The sequence below is a fragment of the Lemur catta genome, chromosome 4 (assembly GCF_020740605.2).
Source record: "Lemur catta isolate mLemCat1 chromosome 4, mLemCat1.pri, whole genome shotgun sequence".
Classification (NCBI taxonomy): Eukaryota; Metazoa; Chordata; class Mammalia; order Primates; family Lemuridae; genus Lemur; species Lemur catta.
The window spans coordinates 69,398,283-69,414,564 of record NC_059131.1 but is presented as its reverse complement, the minus strand read 5'-3'; the positions used below and the strand labels follow the sequence as shown (position 1 = coordinate 69,414,564).

General features: G+C 35.2%; 1 protein-coding gene across 1 annotated transcript in view; it reads right to left on the bottom strand.

The window, feature by feature from the left end:
* ANAPC1 (anaphase promoting complex subunit 1) overlaps positions 1–16,282 on the bottom strand; it is a 93,694-nt gene that overhangs the window by 42,814 nt on the left and 34,598 nt on the right. Inside the window, exons 18-26 of the mRNA XM_045550083.1 lie at positions 14,643–14,717; positions 12,002–12,270; positions 10,564–10,655; positions 9,618–9,766; positions 6,588–6,666; positions 6,156–6,192; positions 5,989–6,059; positions 3,504–3,682; positions 1,070–1,284 (exon numbers count right to left, since the gene is read on the bottom strand). Coding sequence (XP_045406039.1) covers positions 1,070–1,284; positions 3,504–3,682; positions 5,989–6,059; positions 6,156–6,192; positions 6,588–6,666; positions 9,618–9,766; positions 10,564–10,655; positions 12,002–12,270; positions 14,643–14,717 — 1,166 coding nt within the window. The remainder of the gene's footprint in view (positions 1–1,069; positions 1,285–3,503; positions 3,683–5,988; positions 6,060–6,155; positions 6,193–6,587; positions 6,667–9,617; positions 9,767–10,563; positions 10,656–12,001; positions 12,271–14,642; positions 14,718–16,282) is intronic.

Genomic DNA, 16,282 nt, shown 5'->3' with positions numbered 1-16,282 from the left:
AACAGTGACAGAGAAATTATGACTAACTCAGATCTTCAGCAGCCTGTGGCTAAGTGTGGGTGGCTCTTGCCCTTGCAGCAGCACCATAAGAAAAAGTAAGTAGAACTAGAAAACAGTGGCAGAGAAATGACAGGTGATAGAGATGAGACAGACAAAAGGACAGGGGAGAATTTTAAAATAGAAGTTAAAGTGCCCCAAGGCAATAGCTCTGGAATGTCACAGGCATATGATGTTGGTTACAATTGAGTCTTACAATTTATCAAGGGATATATCATGTGTTAGGAAGTGGTAGGAGAAAGGCTTATAGTGTATTGCCTATTGCAGCAAAAAAAACTTTTAACTAAAAAAAAAAAACTCAACTCAAAATCTATTCCCGATGAAGACACAGATAAGTCCAGTGTTTTGCTTTGTTTGTAAATTCTTTTTTTTTTTTTTGAGACAGAGTCTCACTCTGTTGCCCGGGCTAGAGTGCTGTGGCGTCAGACTAGCTCACAGCAACCTCAAACTCCTGGGCTCAAGCGATCCTCCTGCCTCAGCCTCCCGAGTAGCTGGGATTACAGAGGCATGTGCCACCATGCCTGACTAAGTTTTTTACTATATATTTTTAGTTGTCCAGGTAATGTCTATTTTTAGTAGAGACGGGGTCTCGCTCTGCTCAGGCTGGTCTTGAACTCCTGAGCTCAAATGATCCTCCCGCCTCGGCCTCCCAGAGTGCCAGGATTATAAGCGTGAGCCACCGTGCCGGGCCTGTTTATAAATTTTTAATGTAGCTACCAGCAAAATGGTTTTAGATTTACCTTTTTTAAACAGTACACTGTTATACATATTTCAAGAGGAGGAAGGTCTGAAATAAAACAATGTCCTCAAAAGCCAAATGTATTTTGAAAACGTGTGGTTTGTTGAGGTTGAATGAAAACTTAAAACTCATGACATATTTTAAATTTCAAGTACCTTTTTAATCTTTTTAGGGTTTTAAATGCTAACAACTTGAAAGAAAAACAAACATAAACAAGTTCCAAATGTTAAAAAATAAACTTGACAAGAGATAATGAACAGTGTTGCCCTTTACCTGTTTTCTTTTTCTTCAATGAATTCGTGGTCACTGAGTTCTGGATACTGCACTACATTGACACGGACAGGATGCGCACTCTGAAGAAGCCTTCGCACATCCTGCACCCTTAAATCTTCACTCCATATTAATGACATAACCTCATGATTCATGTCATTCATGCCGTCATCCTCCTCCTCAGTTTCTGTTCCTGAAGGAACATCTGATGAGAGCACCTAAGTAACAGACTTTATTGTAATAATCTAAAAAACACTCAACATGCACTTATTAAACATAAGGAGATATACATAGGCTGATGTATCACAACTATAGCAGTACAAGGGAAATATGTATTCCAAAGCAGGGCTGGAACGGGGTCCCAATGTATCCTGGGACTCTAACCCATAAATCTTTTAAAATGTATTATATTGCCTACAGGGAAACGTTTATTGAACTGATGGGAAAAGTTTAAATTTAGGACAATAGCCAAGAGGCTGAATACACACAGAAATATTCTGAATAAATTGTAAAATTTTAGCATATTAATCATTTTTAAAAAAGAAACAAATTAATGCAAATAGAACATAAACACCACTCACTATTATTAAAGAATCACACTAATTTAAATATTGTCTATTGATTAATAGAAGCAGAAGGAAAAAAACCTGAAGGATATACACCATGGGTTGGGGAAACAGGGCAATAAAATACTTTCGTACTTTACTACTTTAAATAGAATGGACCGTGGTTGGTTTTTACTTTTTTTCTAAGTATGTTTCAAATAAACATTTCTTAGAAGGAAAGGGATTAAGCCGCAGCAAAATAAGTGAGAGGATAAATTCCTTGACTGTCATCCTGTCCCGGTAAGTTCAGCATGTGCTTTTAACATGGGGCTTCCCAGTCCAAATGATTCAATCCAACTGCAACACAGATGTGAACTGCATGGAATCTCTTCATTTTCTCTCAAAAAGAGTTTCATACTCTTTTAACAAAAGCTTAATTCCTAGTTGGAATGTTAAAGTTTTATAAGATTTAATGTGGAAATAACAAGGTTAGCCTGAAAAAAAAAATAACAGCAGATTGATCTTTGTAAAAATTCATTTTGGTTCCTATGGAACATTTCATTTTAAAAGACACTATATTCTAATGGTTGATTAGCTATAAGATATAGACCCAAAAAGCTGACAAACTGAATTTAGATGGGATTAGTCATAAAATGTAGCTTCAAATAACCAAGCAAATTGAATTTAGATAGAATTACTTTAAAATGACATTTCAATACAGATTAATGTTTTAGTTCTAATGCTGTTAAACTGCTCTCTCACATAGTAGCAAAAGAGATGTAAAGCCTGAAGACTTTTCTTTGTGCTGGAAAGGGTAATCATATTATTAGCAAAAAAGGTTGCTTTTCTGTTTAAAATTGGTCAAACACTAATTCAACTAAGAATCATTATTTGGATGCAGATTAAAAGAGATGTGGCTAAGATGACCCTGCTGGAGATCAGATCTCCATGGAAACTGCTTCTGGCACAGGTCCACATTAGGCAACTCTGGGGTTAGGAGTTAAGTTTTGATATAGGCTCTGAAAAAGCATTAATAGCTTAAGACCTAAGGTGGTCTTATAAATAGTTACAATTGATCATTATGTACTGACTCAAAGGCTACTAGAAGATAAGCCAAATTCCCACTGTTTTCTCAGGGACGAGAACATACAAGAGTCCCCGGAGTAGGATGATCATTCCTGAATCCTTTTTGATGAGGTGCTACTATTTATTTTAAAAAATTAACTAGAGTTCTAGAAGAAGTTTCATTTTTAAGTTTTAAAAGAGGCTGATTTAAAATGAGAGATAAGTGGAGAGTAATGAAATATTTCACCATTTGCAGGCTTTTTAGAACCCATTCTTAAAAAAACAGATTTGAAGACTGATGAAGGACAGTATTTCAGGAGAAATAACCTAGGACACCTAAACAACTCCAGTGAAAAAAAAAATCTTTTTCTTGGGGCTTCAGTGTTATGTGATTAAAAAAATATATTTACAGCTATTTAAGGGTTAAATTCAAGCAATTCAACACATCAAAAAGTATGAAAGAGGAAACAGTTATATATTAACTATCCAAATTCAGTACATATGTACTCTCCCTTTTCCTATGTAATAATTACAAAGTTGTTAATTACCAACATGGTACAAGTAGGGAAACAGTCACAGTAGTTTCCATGACTCCTGACTTAGTGATTGTCCTAATTCAAGGAAAAGAAAGGTCCAGGTAAGACAAAGCATCCGTGAATCTCCCGTCCCCATGTTCAATTTACAATTAATAAGATGTGTCCAATTTCTGGCATACAATATAAAACTGATATATACACTTGCAAAAAGACAGAGGAAATGAAGATGAATATTTCTACTTTGATTTTATTTGAAGCTAAAACTACTTTGAACTTTCCGTTCATACTCACAGATTTCCCTCTGGGTAAGTTTCCTTCGCAGGCCTGCTTAGAAAGATCCTGACGTCCAATCAAGAGACAGACAGCTTCTGGCCAGTCTGAAGCAGGCTGCTCGCGACAATGATAAATTGCATCTCTGATAGGAAGAGCAATTCCAAAGGGAAGAGTTTCCAGATCTCTTAAAGTGAATCCTTATGGTGAAAGGAAGGGAGAAAATTTTTAATTTAGAGTTGTCACTGTCCCATTATCCTCTAACTAAAGCTAGTAAACATCTATCCTTCAAGAAAGAAATTCATTTCATTCATCTTGACATCAGACTAATGTCTTGACATACAAAAGGCCTATTTAAAAGAACTCCTTAAAACCTGAAGAAAAAAAGACAGACAATCCAACAGGAAAAACACAAAGGAAAAAAGACATTTCCCAGAAGAGGAAACATAAATGGTCAATAAACATATGAAAAGATGCTCTACCTAATAAGTGATCAGGAAAATGCAAATAAGAACCCCTAGGAAATATAATTTCACACTCAAATGACAAATATTAAAGTCAGTCAATAGCAAATGCCGGCAACTAGGTAGATCAACAGTAATTCTTATCCATAGCTGATGGCAGTGTAAACACACAATCACTTTGCAAAACAATTGGTTTGTACAGATAGGTCTATCCCTTTGGTCCATCAGCCATACAAAAACTTGTGCACATGTACACCAGGACACAAGTATAAAAATATTCATTAGCAACACTGTTTCATCATGGCAAGTCCCACTGTCTATCATGAATATAAGTGATAATTAAGTTGTAATGTAGTCAGTGTATTAATAATGTGACTATATAACATGAAAATGAATGAATTATTGCTACATAAGGATGTAACTTTAAAAAATAATGTTGGGCCAGGCATGGTGGCTGATGTCTATAATCCCAGCACTTTAGGAGGCCAAGGTGGAAGGATCACTTGAGGCCAGGAGTTTGAGCCAGCCTGGGCAACACAGTGAGATCCCTTCTCTACAAAAAATTAAAAATTTGCGGGGCGTGATGGTGTGCGCCTGTAGTTCCAGCTACTCGGAAAGCTAAGGCAGGAGGCAGGAAGGCAGGAGGATCGCTTGAGCTCAGGAGTTTAAGGTTGCAGTGAGCTATGATGACACCACTGCAGCAAGACCCCCATATCAAAAAAAAAAAAAAAGTTGAGTGAAGGGAAGACAAAAGAACACATATTTATATATTTACATAAAATTCAAAAACAAACAAAACTAAGCAACATATGAAGTGTAAAACTATGAAGAAAAAAAGGGAAGGTAACACAAAACGTAGGTAAGGCAGTGGTTACCTATAGCGTGTGCGGGAGGAGGTGGTGTGTAAGAGAAAGAGACCATCCAAGAGCAGATATACAGGAGCCTTCTACTATACCAGTAATATTCTATTTTTAAGGATGAATAACCTGTATATCAATATTCACTTTAGTATCACTCGCCAAACTAAACATATACATTTAATACAATCTTTTGTATGCATAACATATTTCATATTTAAATTTTTTTGAATTCTCAGGTTAACTAAAATTTATTTTTCCTTTAAGGAATTTCTAAATGTTATAATATTATGCATTATTATAATATTAAAAGTTGATTAGTTATTGAGGCCAAAAATGCTTCCTTATATTGAGAATAACACTTATTAAATTTTATGTGATATACAAATGAACAGAACTCATTTAATATTTTCGGCATAGGTATCCTGTAAGTATGCACATGACAGTTATGGTCATTTTGAAGCTGGTATACAAAAAAGAACTGTGAAGAACTTCATTTAGAACATACTTTAGGTAAGAACTTAGAAACTGCTTGTAATAGCAAAGCATTACTTTTTTAAAAACATTACTTTTAACATACTATTCTATATGAATTCATATCTTTGTATCAGTAATTTTTAATTTTGTTTTTCAGTTTTTGATTTTTGAAAAAAAAATTCTTTTCTTATTTTACTTAATTTAAAACCTAGGAGCACAGGATTTGGGAATAAGGAATATACAACTTCTTTTCCTCCCTTTCCTCTTCCCAGCCACGTGTTCAGGGTACCTTAAATCTCTGTCCTTTATCCTTCAAAAGCATATTCTGAAAGGTTTATATAATTACTTTTAGGACTTTGCTAGAAATACCCATTTCTGATATCTGAGTATCACAATGGCCTCACATCTGAATGTGCAGTGATTACAGTTCTCCATTCTGAGACCAGTTTACATAGCCACAGCCTCAACTGGTCCGAGGTGAATGGCAAATAAAGATTTCTCATGCACCTACAGATAAAAAGCTGGTATCCCAAATATTATATGGAAGTTGTGAGATCGTCAGGAAAAGGAAGTATGGCTTGACGAATCATAATATTAACCTCGTGAAGCCTCTTCATAAAGCCAGAGCCCCTCTCTCCTCATGCCTCCCCCTTCTAGCTAGTCTGGAGGAAGCAGGACCTAGTTAGGAGGTAACAAAGAAGCTCTTACCTACACTAGCCATCCAGACAACTAATCTTTCAGCCAGGCTAGAAACTGATGTAGAATGCCTGAAACTAAACCTATAAGAGAATAAAACATTAAGTTATTAAACAGAAGAGTAAGGCATAATATTGTTTTAAATTTTTAATATAAAAGCACAATCTGAATAAAGTCACCTGTTTTCCTCTTGTTCTGCTTGTGACTTCTGGGGGGCTGAAAGGCAACAAAAAGAAATTTTATTCTGATAGTCATCCTGGTTAAAAAGTACATAATATATATAACATGTAGAAGACATCTGGATGTAAGAATTTATTAACAATCAACTCCTAAAAAATAATACAATAAGCTATAATGTGGCAGGCTGGAAAGTATAATAATTTCCTTGAGGCTAAAATAGTCCTTTTAGCCACACTGAAAATATAAGATTTGCTAGATTTTAAATAATCCTGGTACCTGAAAATCAGTTGTAGACTGTAGCCTAGAACAGTATTAAAGAGGCAAGACGTGGCCTCTAAAGCACTTATGAAAATTTTAATTTTCTTATTTCAATTCTGATATTGACATTTATAAAAATTTATTTTGGAAGGCCTAACATAACACGAACTTACCTATTGTTATTCTGGACAAATATTGTGAGGCTTCATCAGAAACAGAGCTCTCATCACCAAGTATATAGAGTGCTACACTCTGAAAAAGGAGAAAATTAAAATATTATTTTTTAAACTATTGAGGTATAATTAGAAAATAACCATAATAAAAATTCATCCATTTTAGGTATACATATGTATGAGTTTTGACAAACTTTATACAATAACCTGAACACTACCACACCCATAAATACACAATACTTTCATCACGCCAAAAAGTTCCCTTGTGTCTTTTGCATTAAACCCCCTACTCTTACATCCAGCACTGGAAACAACTCATCTGTTTTCGTGCCCTATAATTTTGTCTGTCCTACAATGTCATGTAAATGGAATCATACAATATGAAGTCTTTTGTGTCCTACTTTTTTAGCTTAGCATAATGCCTTTGAGATTCATCCATGTTACTGCAAGTATCAGTAATTTGTTCCTTTTTTTCTGTTGAGTAACATTCCATAGTACAGATGAAACAAACTTAATCTACTCAAAAACCAATAGACATTTGGGTTGCTCCCAGTTTGCAGCAATTATGACCAAAGTTGTTTATGTTTTCATTTCTAGAGTATATAAGCTACACTAACTCAACAATTAAAAAACAAACAACCCAATTCAAAAATAGGCAAAGGACTTGATAGACACTTCTTCAAAAAAAGATACATAAATTGCCAATAAGCATATGAAAATATGCTCAACATTACTAATCATTAGAGAAATGTAAATTAAAACCACCATGAGAGATACCACTTCACACCTACTAAGATGGCTATGATTTAAAAAAAACAAACAACATAACAAGTGTTGGCAAGGATGTGGAGAAACTGGGACCTTCCCTACTGCACTGCTGGTGAGAATGTAAGATGGTGTGGCCACTGTGAAAAAGACTTTAGCAGTTCCTCAAAAAGTTAAACATTGAACAACCTACCATATGATTCCACAATTCCACTCCCAGGTATATATCCAAAAGAACTGAAAGCAGAGACTCAAACAGATATTTATATACCCATGGTGGATTACAGCATTATCCACAAGAGTCAAAAGGTGGAAACAACCCAAGTGTCCAACAACAGATGAAATGATAAATTGTGTTATATCTATACAATGAAATATTATTCAGCCTAAAAAGGAATGTAATTTTGAAAGATGCTCCAACATGAATGAACCTTGAAAACATTATGCTAAGTGAAATAAGCCAGACACAGAGGACAAATATTAAATGATTCCAATAATATGAGGTACCTACAATAGATATATTCATAGAAACAGAATAGAGGTTACCAGGGGTTGGTACAGAGTTTATGTTGGGAATGATGAAAAGGTCTGGGGTATAGATAGCGGTGATGGTTACATAACAATGTGAATGTATTAAACGCCACTGAATTATACATTTGAAAATGATTAAAATGATAAATACTATGTTATATATGTTTAGACACCATTTTAAAAAGAAAAAAAACAAGCCAGGTGTAGTGACTCACACCTGTAATCCTAGCACTTTGGGAGGCCGAGGCAGGAGGATGGCCTGAGGTCAGGAGTTCAACACCAGATAGAGCAAGAGCAAGACCTCATCTCTACAAAAAAATAGAAAAATTAGCCAGGCATGGTGGCCTGCGGGAGGAACACTTGAGCCCAAGAGTTTGAGACTGCCTTGAGCTATGATGACACCACTGCACTCTATCTGGGGAAACAGTGAGACTCTGTCTCAAAAACGAAAAAAGGCAAAAAATATATATAAAAATAGCTAAAAGAATTTTGAAAAAGAAGAATGGACAGAGTAACACTAACCAATTTTAAGACTTACTATAAAGCTACTATAATCAAGACAGTGTGAACAGCCACATACATCAATGAATAGGAATAGAAAGTCCAGAAATAGATCGACAAGAATGCGGCCAATTGACTTAGCAAAATGCAGTTGCCATAGAAAAAGGATAATCTTTTCAACAAATAATGTTGAAGTAATTGGATATCCAAATGGAATAATTAAAACCTTGACTTAAAACCTCACACCTTACACAAAATTAACAAAATGGATCAGAAATCTACATGTAAAACATGAAACCACAAAACATCTACAAGGAAACCCAGGAGAAAATCTTCATGAGCTGCAGTTAAATAAAGAATTCTTAGATACAACACTAAAAACAGTATCTACAAAAGAAAAAACCTGGATAAGCTGGCTTCATCAAAATTAAACACTTTTGTTCTGTGCAACATTAGGAGACTGATGAGACAAAATAAGTTCAAACCAGAAGGAAATATCTGTAAGCCACCTATCTGACAAAACCTTGTATCTAGAACTCTCAAAACATCTTGGCCATTAGGGAAGTGCAAATTAAAACCACAATGAGATATCACTACACATCTATCAGAATGACAAAATTAAAAAATAGTGACAACACCAAATACTGACAAGAATGCAGGAAAAAGATTTCTTAAGTATTGCTGGAGGAAATCTAAAATGGAACACCTACTCTGGAAAATAGCTGACAGAGTTTCTCAAAAATCTAAATATACACTTAGTTACACGACCCATCAATCCCACTCCTAGGTATCTATCCTAGAGAAATAAAAACTTATGTTCATCCAAAAGCCTAAACATGAATGCTTACAGCATCTGTATTTATGATTGCTAAGAACTGAAACCAACCCAACTATCTTGAATGGATAAACCAACTGTGGCATAGCCATACAATTAACTATGAATCAGCAATAGAATGTAATGAACTATTGATACAGGCAACAACTTGGATGAATCTCAAAACCATGTGGGAATTTTTGGCAGGTGATGTAAATGTTCTATATCCTAATTAAGGTGGTGATTGTAGGAATCTATACATGCGTTGAAATTCATGGACCTGTACATGGAAAGAAAATGACTTTCTTCCACAAGTTATCGTAAGAAAAAAATTAATTTTATATATGGTAATTTTTTAAATTAAACTGAAAAGAAAAAGAAAAAAATTAAACAAGATATGTAACACTCCAAATACATACCAAGACTACAAGTCTGCTTCTTTCACAGATTCCAGGGAGGTAAGGATAGGGTGGCATTCCTTCACCCTTCAGACAAGAACTCACCCACTGATAAATACTTGGCGGCTCAGAAGTAAAAAATGATGGATGATGCATAAAACCTGTTTGGCCTTTAAAATTAGACAAGTGTTCATAAAGATATAAGAATGCATTAAGACAATACTATTTTATTCTAAAAGGAAGATGATCAACAGTACCTGTCATTTTGAAACAATCAGAATAACATTTTTCCATATTCTCCAAAATGCTTCATGTTTTCTGCCACAGTAAATAACTGACTATATGATTACAAGTAGAATTTAAATGACTTCTATTTTATACTGTCCTGAATGGAAATCTAAGCAAATTCTTGTGCCCAATGTATATAAAGAACCTAACCAAAAATTTTTGGCCTAACCCTAAAGATAAAAAAACAGAAGGGATACCCAGGATTCAGCTCTAACAACTGGCCCCAACTTTGAGTCCCTTTATCTCAGGGCCTTAGACAGTACGGTGGTGACAGAAATGTTCTGTATCTGTGCCATCCTATGTGGTAACCCAATGTGGCTACTGAGCATTTGAAATGTGGCTAGTGTACTATGGAACTGATTTTTTTATTTTAATTAAATTTAAGTAATATATGGCTAGTGGCTACTAATTGGACAACACAGGTCTAGGTTAAAGCATCCTTGACACTATAAGCTCTCTCTAAACTTTTGCAAGTCAGAACCGCAAGGATGGGTTAAATTTTCCCTATACACAAAAGAAGGTATGGCTTACTATGAATCAGAAAGCAAGCACAACAAATTAAAGTCTGCCCCGACTTAGAGGCTAATGGTAAGAAATATAGCCTCTGCTATTCACTGAAAAAGACAGAAGCAAATGTCACTACACTGTTCAGAAAATCTTTAATGACACAAACGCTTACCTTGATCGATCGTGCACACTTGTCCCGTAGTTCTGACAAGTGTTGGGTAGTCTCTGTAGTAATGATCTACATAAGGCCCCAATTTTAAATCCCTAAAACAATGAGAGCATATCAAGAAGAGGGTGCTATTGCATTTTTCCCTTGCAGAGTTAGAAGGATTCATCAGTTGAACATTTTAATTTAAAATAACTTACTTGTGAGAAAGATAATCAAATCTAGCTTCTCTTTATTGTGTTTCTGGACTTTAAAGTACCCAATGAGACAAAAGCAACCCAATCTCCTTTTGTTAGTTAAATTTTGTGGAGGTAAAACTAGAGTAAAAGCACTGTGGTCTAATTCCTGCTCTGTTATTCATTAGCTGTGTGAACTTCAGCAAGTCATCTCTATGAACTTCAGTATTTTCCTCTAGAAAAAGGGGAAACACCAGCTAACTTACTCTGAAGTTTTGAAGATTAAATATGTGAAAAATACATTATAAAATGTGAAATATGATACAATATTACTTATTTGAGACAGCTATGTTTGGAAATTAGTTACAAAAGAATTTCCATAATAGGAATGATGTCATAAGTGAAATTTACCATCAGTTAAAACTCCTATGTCTCAGGAAAAAATTTCAAGATCTTAAGGAAGATCACAGAAATTCGAAAATGTGCTATGATCTTAACTCAGAGGTTGACAATTTAATTCAAATACAACTTCTTTATCACTAAGGGTCACAAAGGCTCAAATAGCACCTAAGTATGACCCTTAGAATTCAAAGCCAAACACAGGCGCTAAAAAGATAGTTGTAACACATTATTAGGGCTATCTTATTGTGGATCCACCATGAGTGCCTGAAAGATGGGAATGACCACAGTTTGCAACAAGGAAAGCACAGCAAAGACAGTCCACAACCAGCATACAACACTCATGCTCTCAGAAACAAACATGGGCAACTTTCCTTAACACTAAAATAGGGACCATAATACTTACTTTGACACTTTTGACACTTCACAAGTAAGCTATGATTTTGTTAACTATAAAGCACTACTTGAATGTAGATATTATTACAAAACAGCAAATGTTATTACAGAACTTCCACCATGGTGCAGCCAGTCGTCTTGTCAAAAGTCTTGTCAAAATGAATCCCCATTTTTTTGTGACCTTCCACCAATGTTAAGATAAAGACTAAAAATCCCAGCATGATGCACAGGCCCTTACATAACCGGTATCTTTCCATGTCTGTAAGACGCTGGGGCTGGTAACATAATCAACTGAATTTTATATTCAGACTGATTGCACAACATTTTCCAAGTACTAGGTTTATAGAAAATGCTCTAGTTTTCTGAGAAGGTAGATCTCACAAATGTATTTATAAGGTTCCTATATGATATCATAGAAAAGACAGTCATCTAAGTATCTCCTGGCAGTTTCCTAATCTACAAACAATATTTACCTTGCCAACTGAACGAGAAGGTCAACAAGTGAACAAATTCCTTCTCCCATTAGAGTATTCAACTTCAGCTCCTCATAGACAAGGTGAAGAACAAAAAAAATTGCAGGTATATGAGTAAAGAGAAGTGTAGAAGAATCCAGACTGAGGTTCTGTGAAATACCCTCATCCTTCCTCTGCGAAACTTCCGAAGGACTCAAACATAAAGATCTGTTCAAAAGATGAGACTCAACATTCTGGTGGTAGTCTGAATTTAGTAAATATTCCCAGTCCTAAGAAGAATAAAAAGGATATTAATTTTTTAAATAATGCCTCCTTGTAATGTCATCATTAAAAAAATAGAAACCAAATCCACTCAAAACAATTCAAGTTCCATTTCTACATTAAGTCAATCTAAGAAATGAAAAAAACCACATTGCTAAAATAGAAGGAACAACTACAAAACAGCAAGCAATTTCCAGATGCCAGTGACAAATATTAAAACAAGCCACATTTAAAAATCATTTGAAAAAAATCTAGTCATGTCCTTTTAGGGAAGAGACTTTGAGAAAAGAATTCTATGTAGGTAGGGATGGAGAGAGAAAATTTAAGATTATCTCAGTTTATGTTTTATGAAGCCAAAAGTAAATAAAAAGTGGGAAGCATAGATGGGCAGGTTTAGTGGCTTCTACCCTGATTTGTGTTTTGGTAAGAGAGAAGATCTACCTGTATTCAGTTGGTATATTTATCTTTCCATGTCTATAAGATGCTGGGGCTGGTAACATAATCAACTGAATTTTATATTCAGACTGATTGTACTACATTTTCTAAGTATTGGGTCTATTTTAGTTTCTACTCATGATTTATTATATTGTGTTCAGAGAATGTGGTTTATGCTATTTCCAGATCTTGGAATATACTGATGTTTTTATAAGGCTTAATATAGTATGTTATTGTAACTTTATTCTTAGATCAGATACAGAAAGAACCATAAAAGAAAAAAACTGATAAATTGGATAATTAAAATAAAAAATTCTGTTCATCATAAGACAATGTTAAGCCACACACTAAGAGAAAATATTCTCAACACATGTATATGGCAAAGAACTCATGTCCAGAATATATGATGAACTTCTATAGCTCCAAAATATATTTTTGAAAATCCAATTTAAAAATAGGTAAAAGACTTGAACAGAAACTTCACAAAAAGATACCTAAGTAGCTAATGACCACACGAAAGAGTGGTTAACATCATTAGCCATCAAGGAAAGGCAAATTAAAACCATTAGGAGAAACTACTTCACACACATTCAAATGATTAAAATGAAAAAGACTGACAACAGCAAACACTGGCAAAGATGTAGAACATGAGGAACTCTCATACATTACTGGTCAGAGTGTAGTATGGTACAACCAGCTTGGGAGCCAGCAATGACCCAACAATGTCACTATTTATCAAAAAGAAATGAAACTATATGTCCACAAAGACTTGTTACTGCATGTTGGTAGCAGCTTTATTCATAAGACTTAAGAAATGGAAGTAGCCTAGATCTCCACCAGCAGAAGAATGGAAACTACTGTATATTCACACTACTCAGCAATAAAAGGCACAAAATACTGATATCTGTAATAACATGGATGAAGCTCAAAAACATCATGCTGAATAAAAGAAATCTTAAACCAATGATTACATACTATATTATTTCATTTATATCAAGTTCTAGATGCACAACTACTGTATGGTATGGTGATAGAATTCAGATCACTGTTGCTTGAAGAAGGGGGAAAAACTGATTAAATAAAGCACAAGGGAAATTTATGGAGCTATGGAAATGTTCTGTGTATCGATAGGAGTGTCGGTTACATGAGTATGCATATGTCAAAACTGGTCAAACTGGGCCGGGCGTGGTGGCTCACGCCTGTAATCCTAGCACTCTGGGAGGCTGAGGCAGGAGGATCGCTCGAGGTCAGGAGTTTGAGACCAGCCTGAGCAAGAGCGAGACCCCGTCTCTACTAAAAATAGAAAGAAATTATCTGGACAACTAAAAATACATAGAAAAAATTAGCCGGGCATCGTGGCACATGCCTGTAGTCCCAGCTACTTGGGAAGCTGAGGCAGAAGGATTGCTTGAGCCCAAGAGTTTGAGGTTGCTGTGAGCTAAGCTGACGCCATGGTACTCTAGCCCAGGCAACAGAGAGAGACTCTGTCTCAAAACAAATAAATAAATTGGTCAAACTGTAAACTGAAATATGAAAATTTCACCTACGTAAATTATACCTCAATTAAAAAACTTTTGGACCACTTAAGAATATACCTATGGAATCTAATACATTGAGAACCTGAATTAGAGAAACTGCATAAAAAGGTAAATGCTGTCATTTTAGGTGATGAGTTGGTAATAAAATACCTATAAGCCCAAAGTGAAATCATACAGCAATACACAGATTTACAATAATTTTTACATTATCATTAAATACAAAAGTGAATAAGTGACCAAAGAAAACATAAAAGATCCTATCCTTCAAAATAACTTACTTGGTTTTAAAATAAATAAGGTAAAAGGTGTTGGAAATATAGACAAATTGACAGGAATACCAAAGCAGTGGGAGAATAGTATGAGTATCCATAAATTAATTTATATTAGCAAGAAATAATAATGCTTACATCATCAGATCCAGTCTCAGAAGGCCTTGCTTTTTTGGGTGCAATGACTGGGGAAAGTGATCCTTCAAAGTCAAACTGAATAGCCCCAAAAGAGAAGACAAAATCATAAATTTATTACTGTCAACTGATCAATTTAAAAGATTCAGAAATTAGTTCTACTAATTAAGAAAACTAAGGAAAACCATCAAAACTCATTTTTTCATCTGGGAAATCATGACACAAATATTTTTCCTCTAGGTCACTGTGAAGATGAAATGAAATCATATATGTAAAGCATCTATTACAGTGCCTGGACTCATAGGCATTGCAATAGCAGATTTCTCCCCTCTCCTACTTCTGTAATAATACCTATAGTATTAGGTTATTAAGTATGAAATGTCCACTGTCCTTAAGGACTAAGTCTGACAAATGTTATCTCCGACATTTCACTTTGACACTTCTTGTTTTACTTTTATTGTGAAGGTACATCCTCAATCTTTCAAACACACATTGTGGCCTGGGATTATCTTTCAAAAAAAAATTTTTATGAGCAATTTTTGTGAAACCATGGATAAGCCAAAAATTCATATTATTTTCAAATAGGAATTCATCATGGAACCAATGCTGCGCAGACAGCTCAAAATATCAACGAAGTGTTGGGAAGGATGTGGCTAATTAATGAATACAATATATCAATGGTTTGAGAAGTTCCATTATGGTGATTTTAATCTTGAAAATGAGCCAGGTGGGCGACCTAAGACCAAGGTGAATAATGATGAGCTGAAAGCTGTAGTGGAAGCAAATCCATCTCAACATACGTGTGAATTAGCAGCAAGGTTTGATGTTCCTAGTTCAACAATATTGGACCAATTGAAACAAATCAGCAAGGTAAAGAAGCTGAATAGATGGGTTCTACATGAATTAAATGAGCATCAGAGGAGAAACTGTCTCAAATCTTGCCTTTCTTTGCTGTCACAACATAAAGGCAAACCATTTCTACAAAATGCTGTTATGTGTGATGAAAAATGGATTCTTTTTGACAATCTCAAGCGTTCAGCACAATGAATGGATGGATAAAGATGAAGTGCCAAAATACAGTCCAAAACTGAACATTCATCAAAAAAAGCTAATAGTATCTGTTTCGCAGTCCAGTGCTGGTATTATCCACTATGGCTTCATGAAACCTGGTCAAGCCATTACAGTGGATGTCTACTGCAACCAACTGGATGAAATGATGAGGGCCCACGGCAGGGCTTCAATTATCTAACTAAGGGAAAAAAAAAAAAGCCAAGTGCAGTGGCTCAAGCCTATAATCCCAACACTTTGGGAGGCCAAGGTAGGAGGATTGCTTGAGCTTAACAGTTCAAGACCAGCCTGGGCAACACAGCGAGACCCTGTCCCTACAAAAAAATAGAAAAATTAGCCAGGCATGGTGGCACAAGCCTGTAGTTCCAGCTACTTGGAAGGACAAGGCAGGAGGATCACTTAAGCCCAAGAGTTTGAGGTTGCATTGAGCTCTGATGATGCCACTGCACTCTATCTAGCCAGGCAACAGATCAAGATCTGTCTCAAAAAAAAAAAAAGGAAAGAAAAAGAAAAAAAAAACAAAAGGACACAAAAAGTTGGCCCCAAATACAACTGTCCATAGAACGTATGGTCCA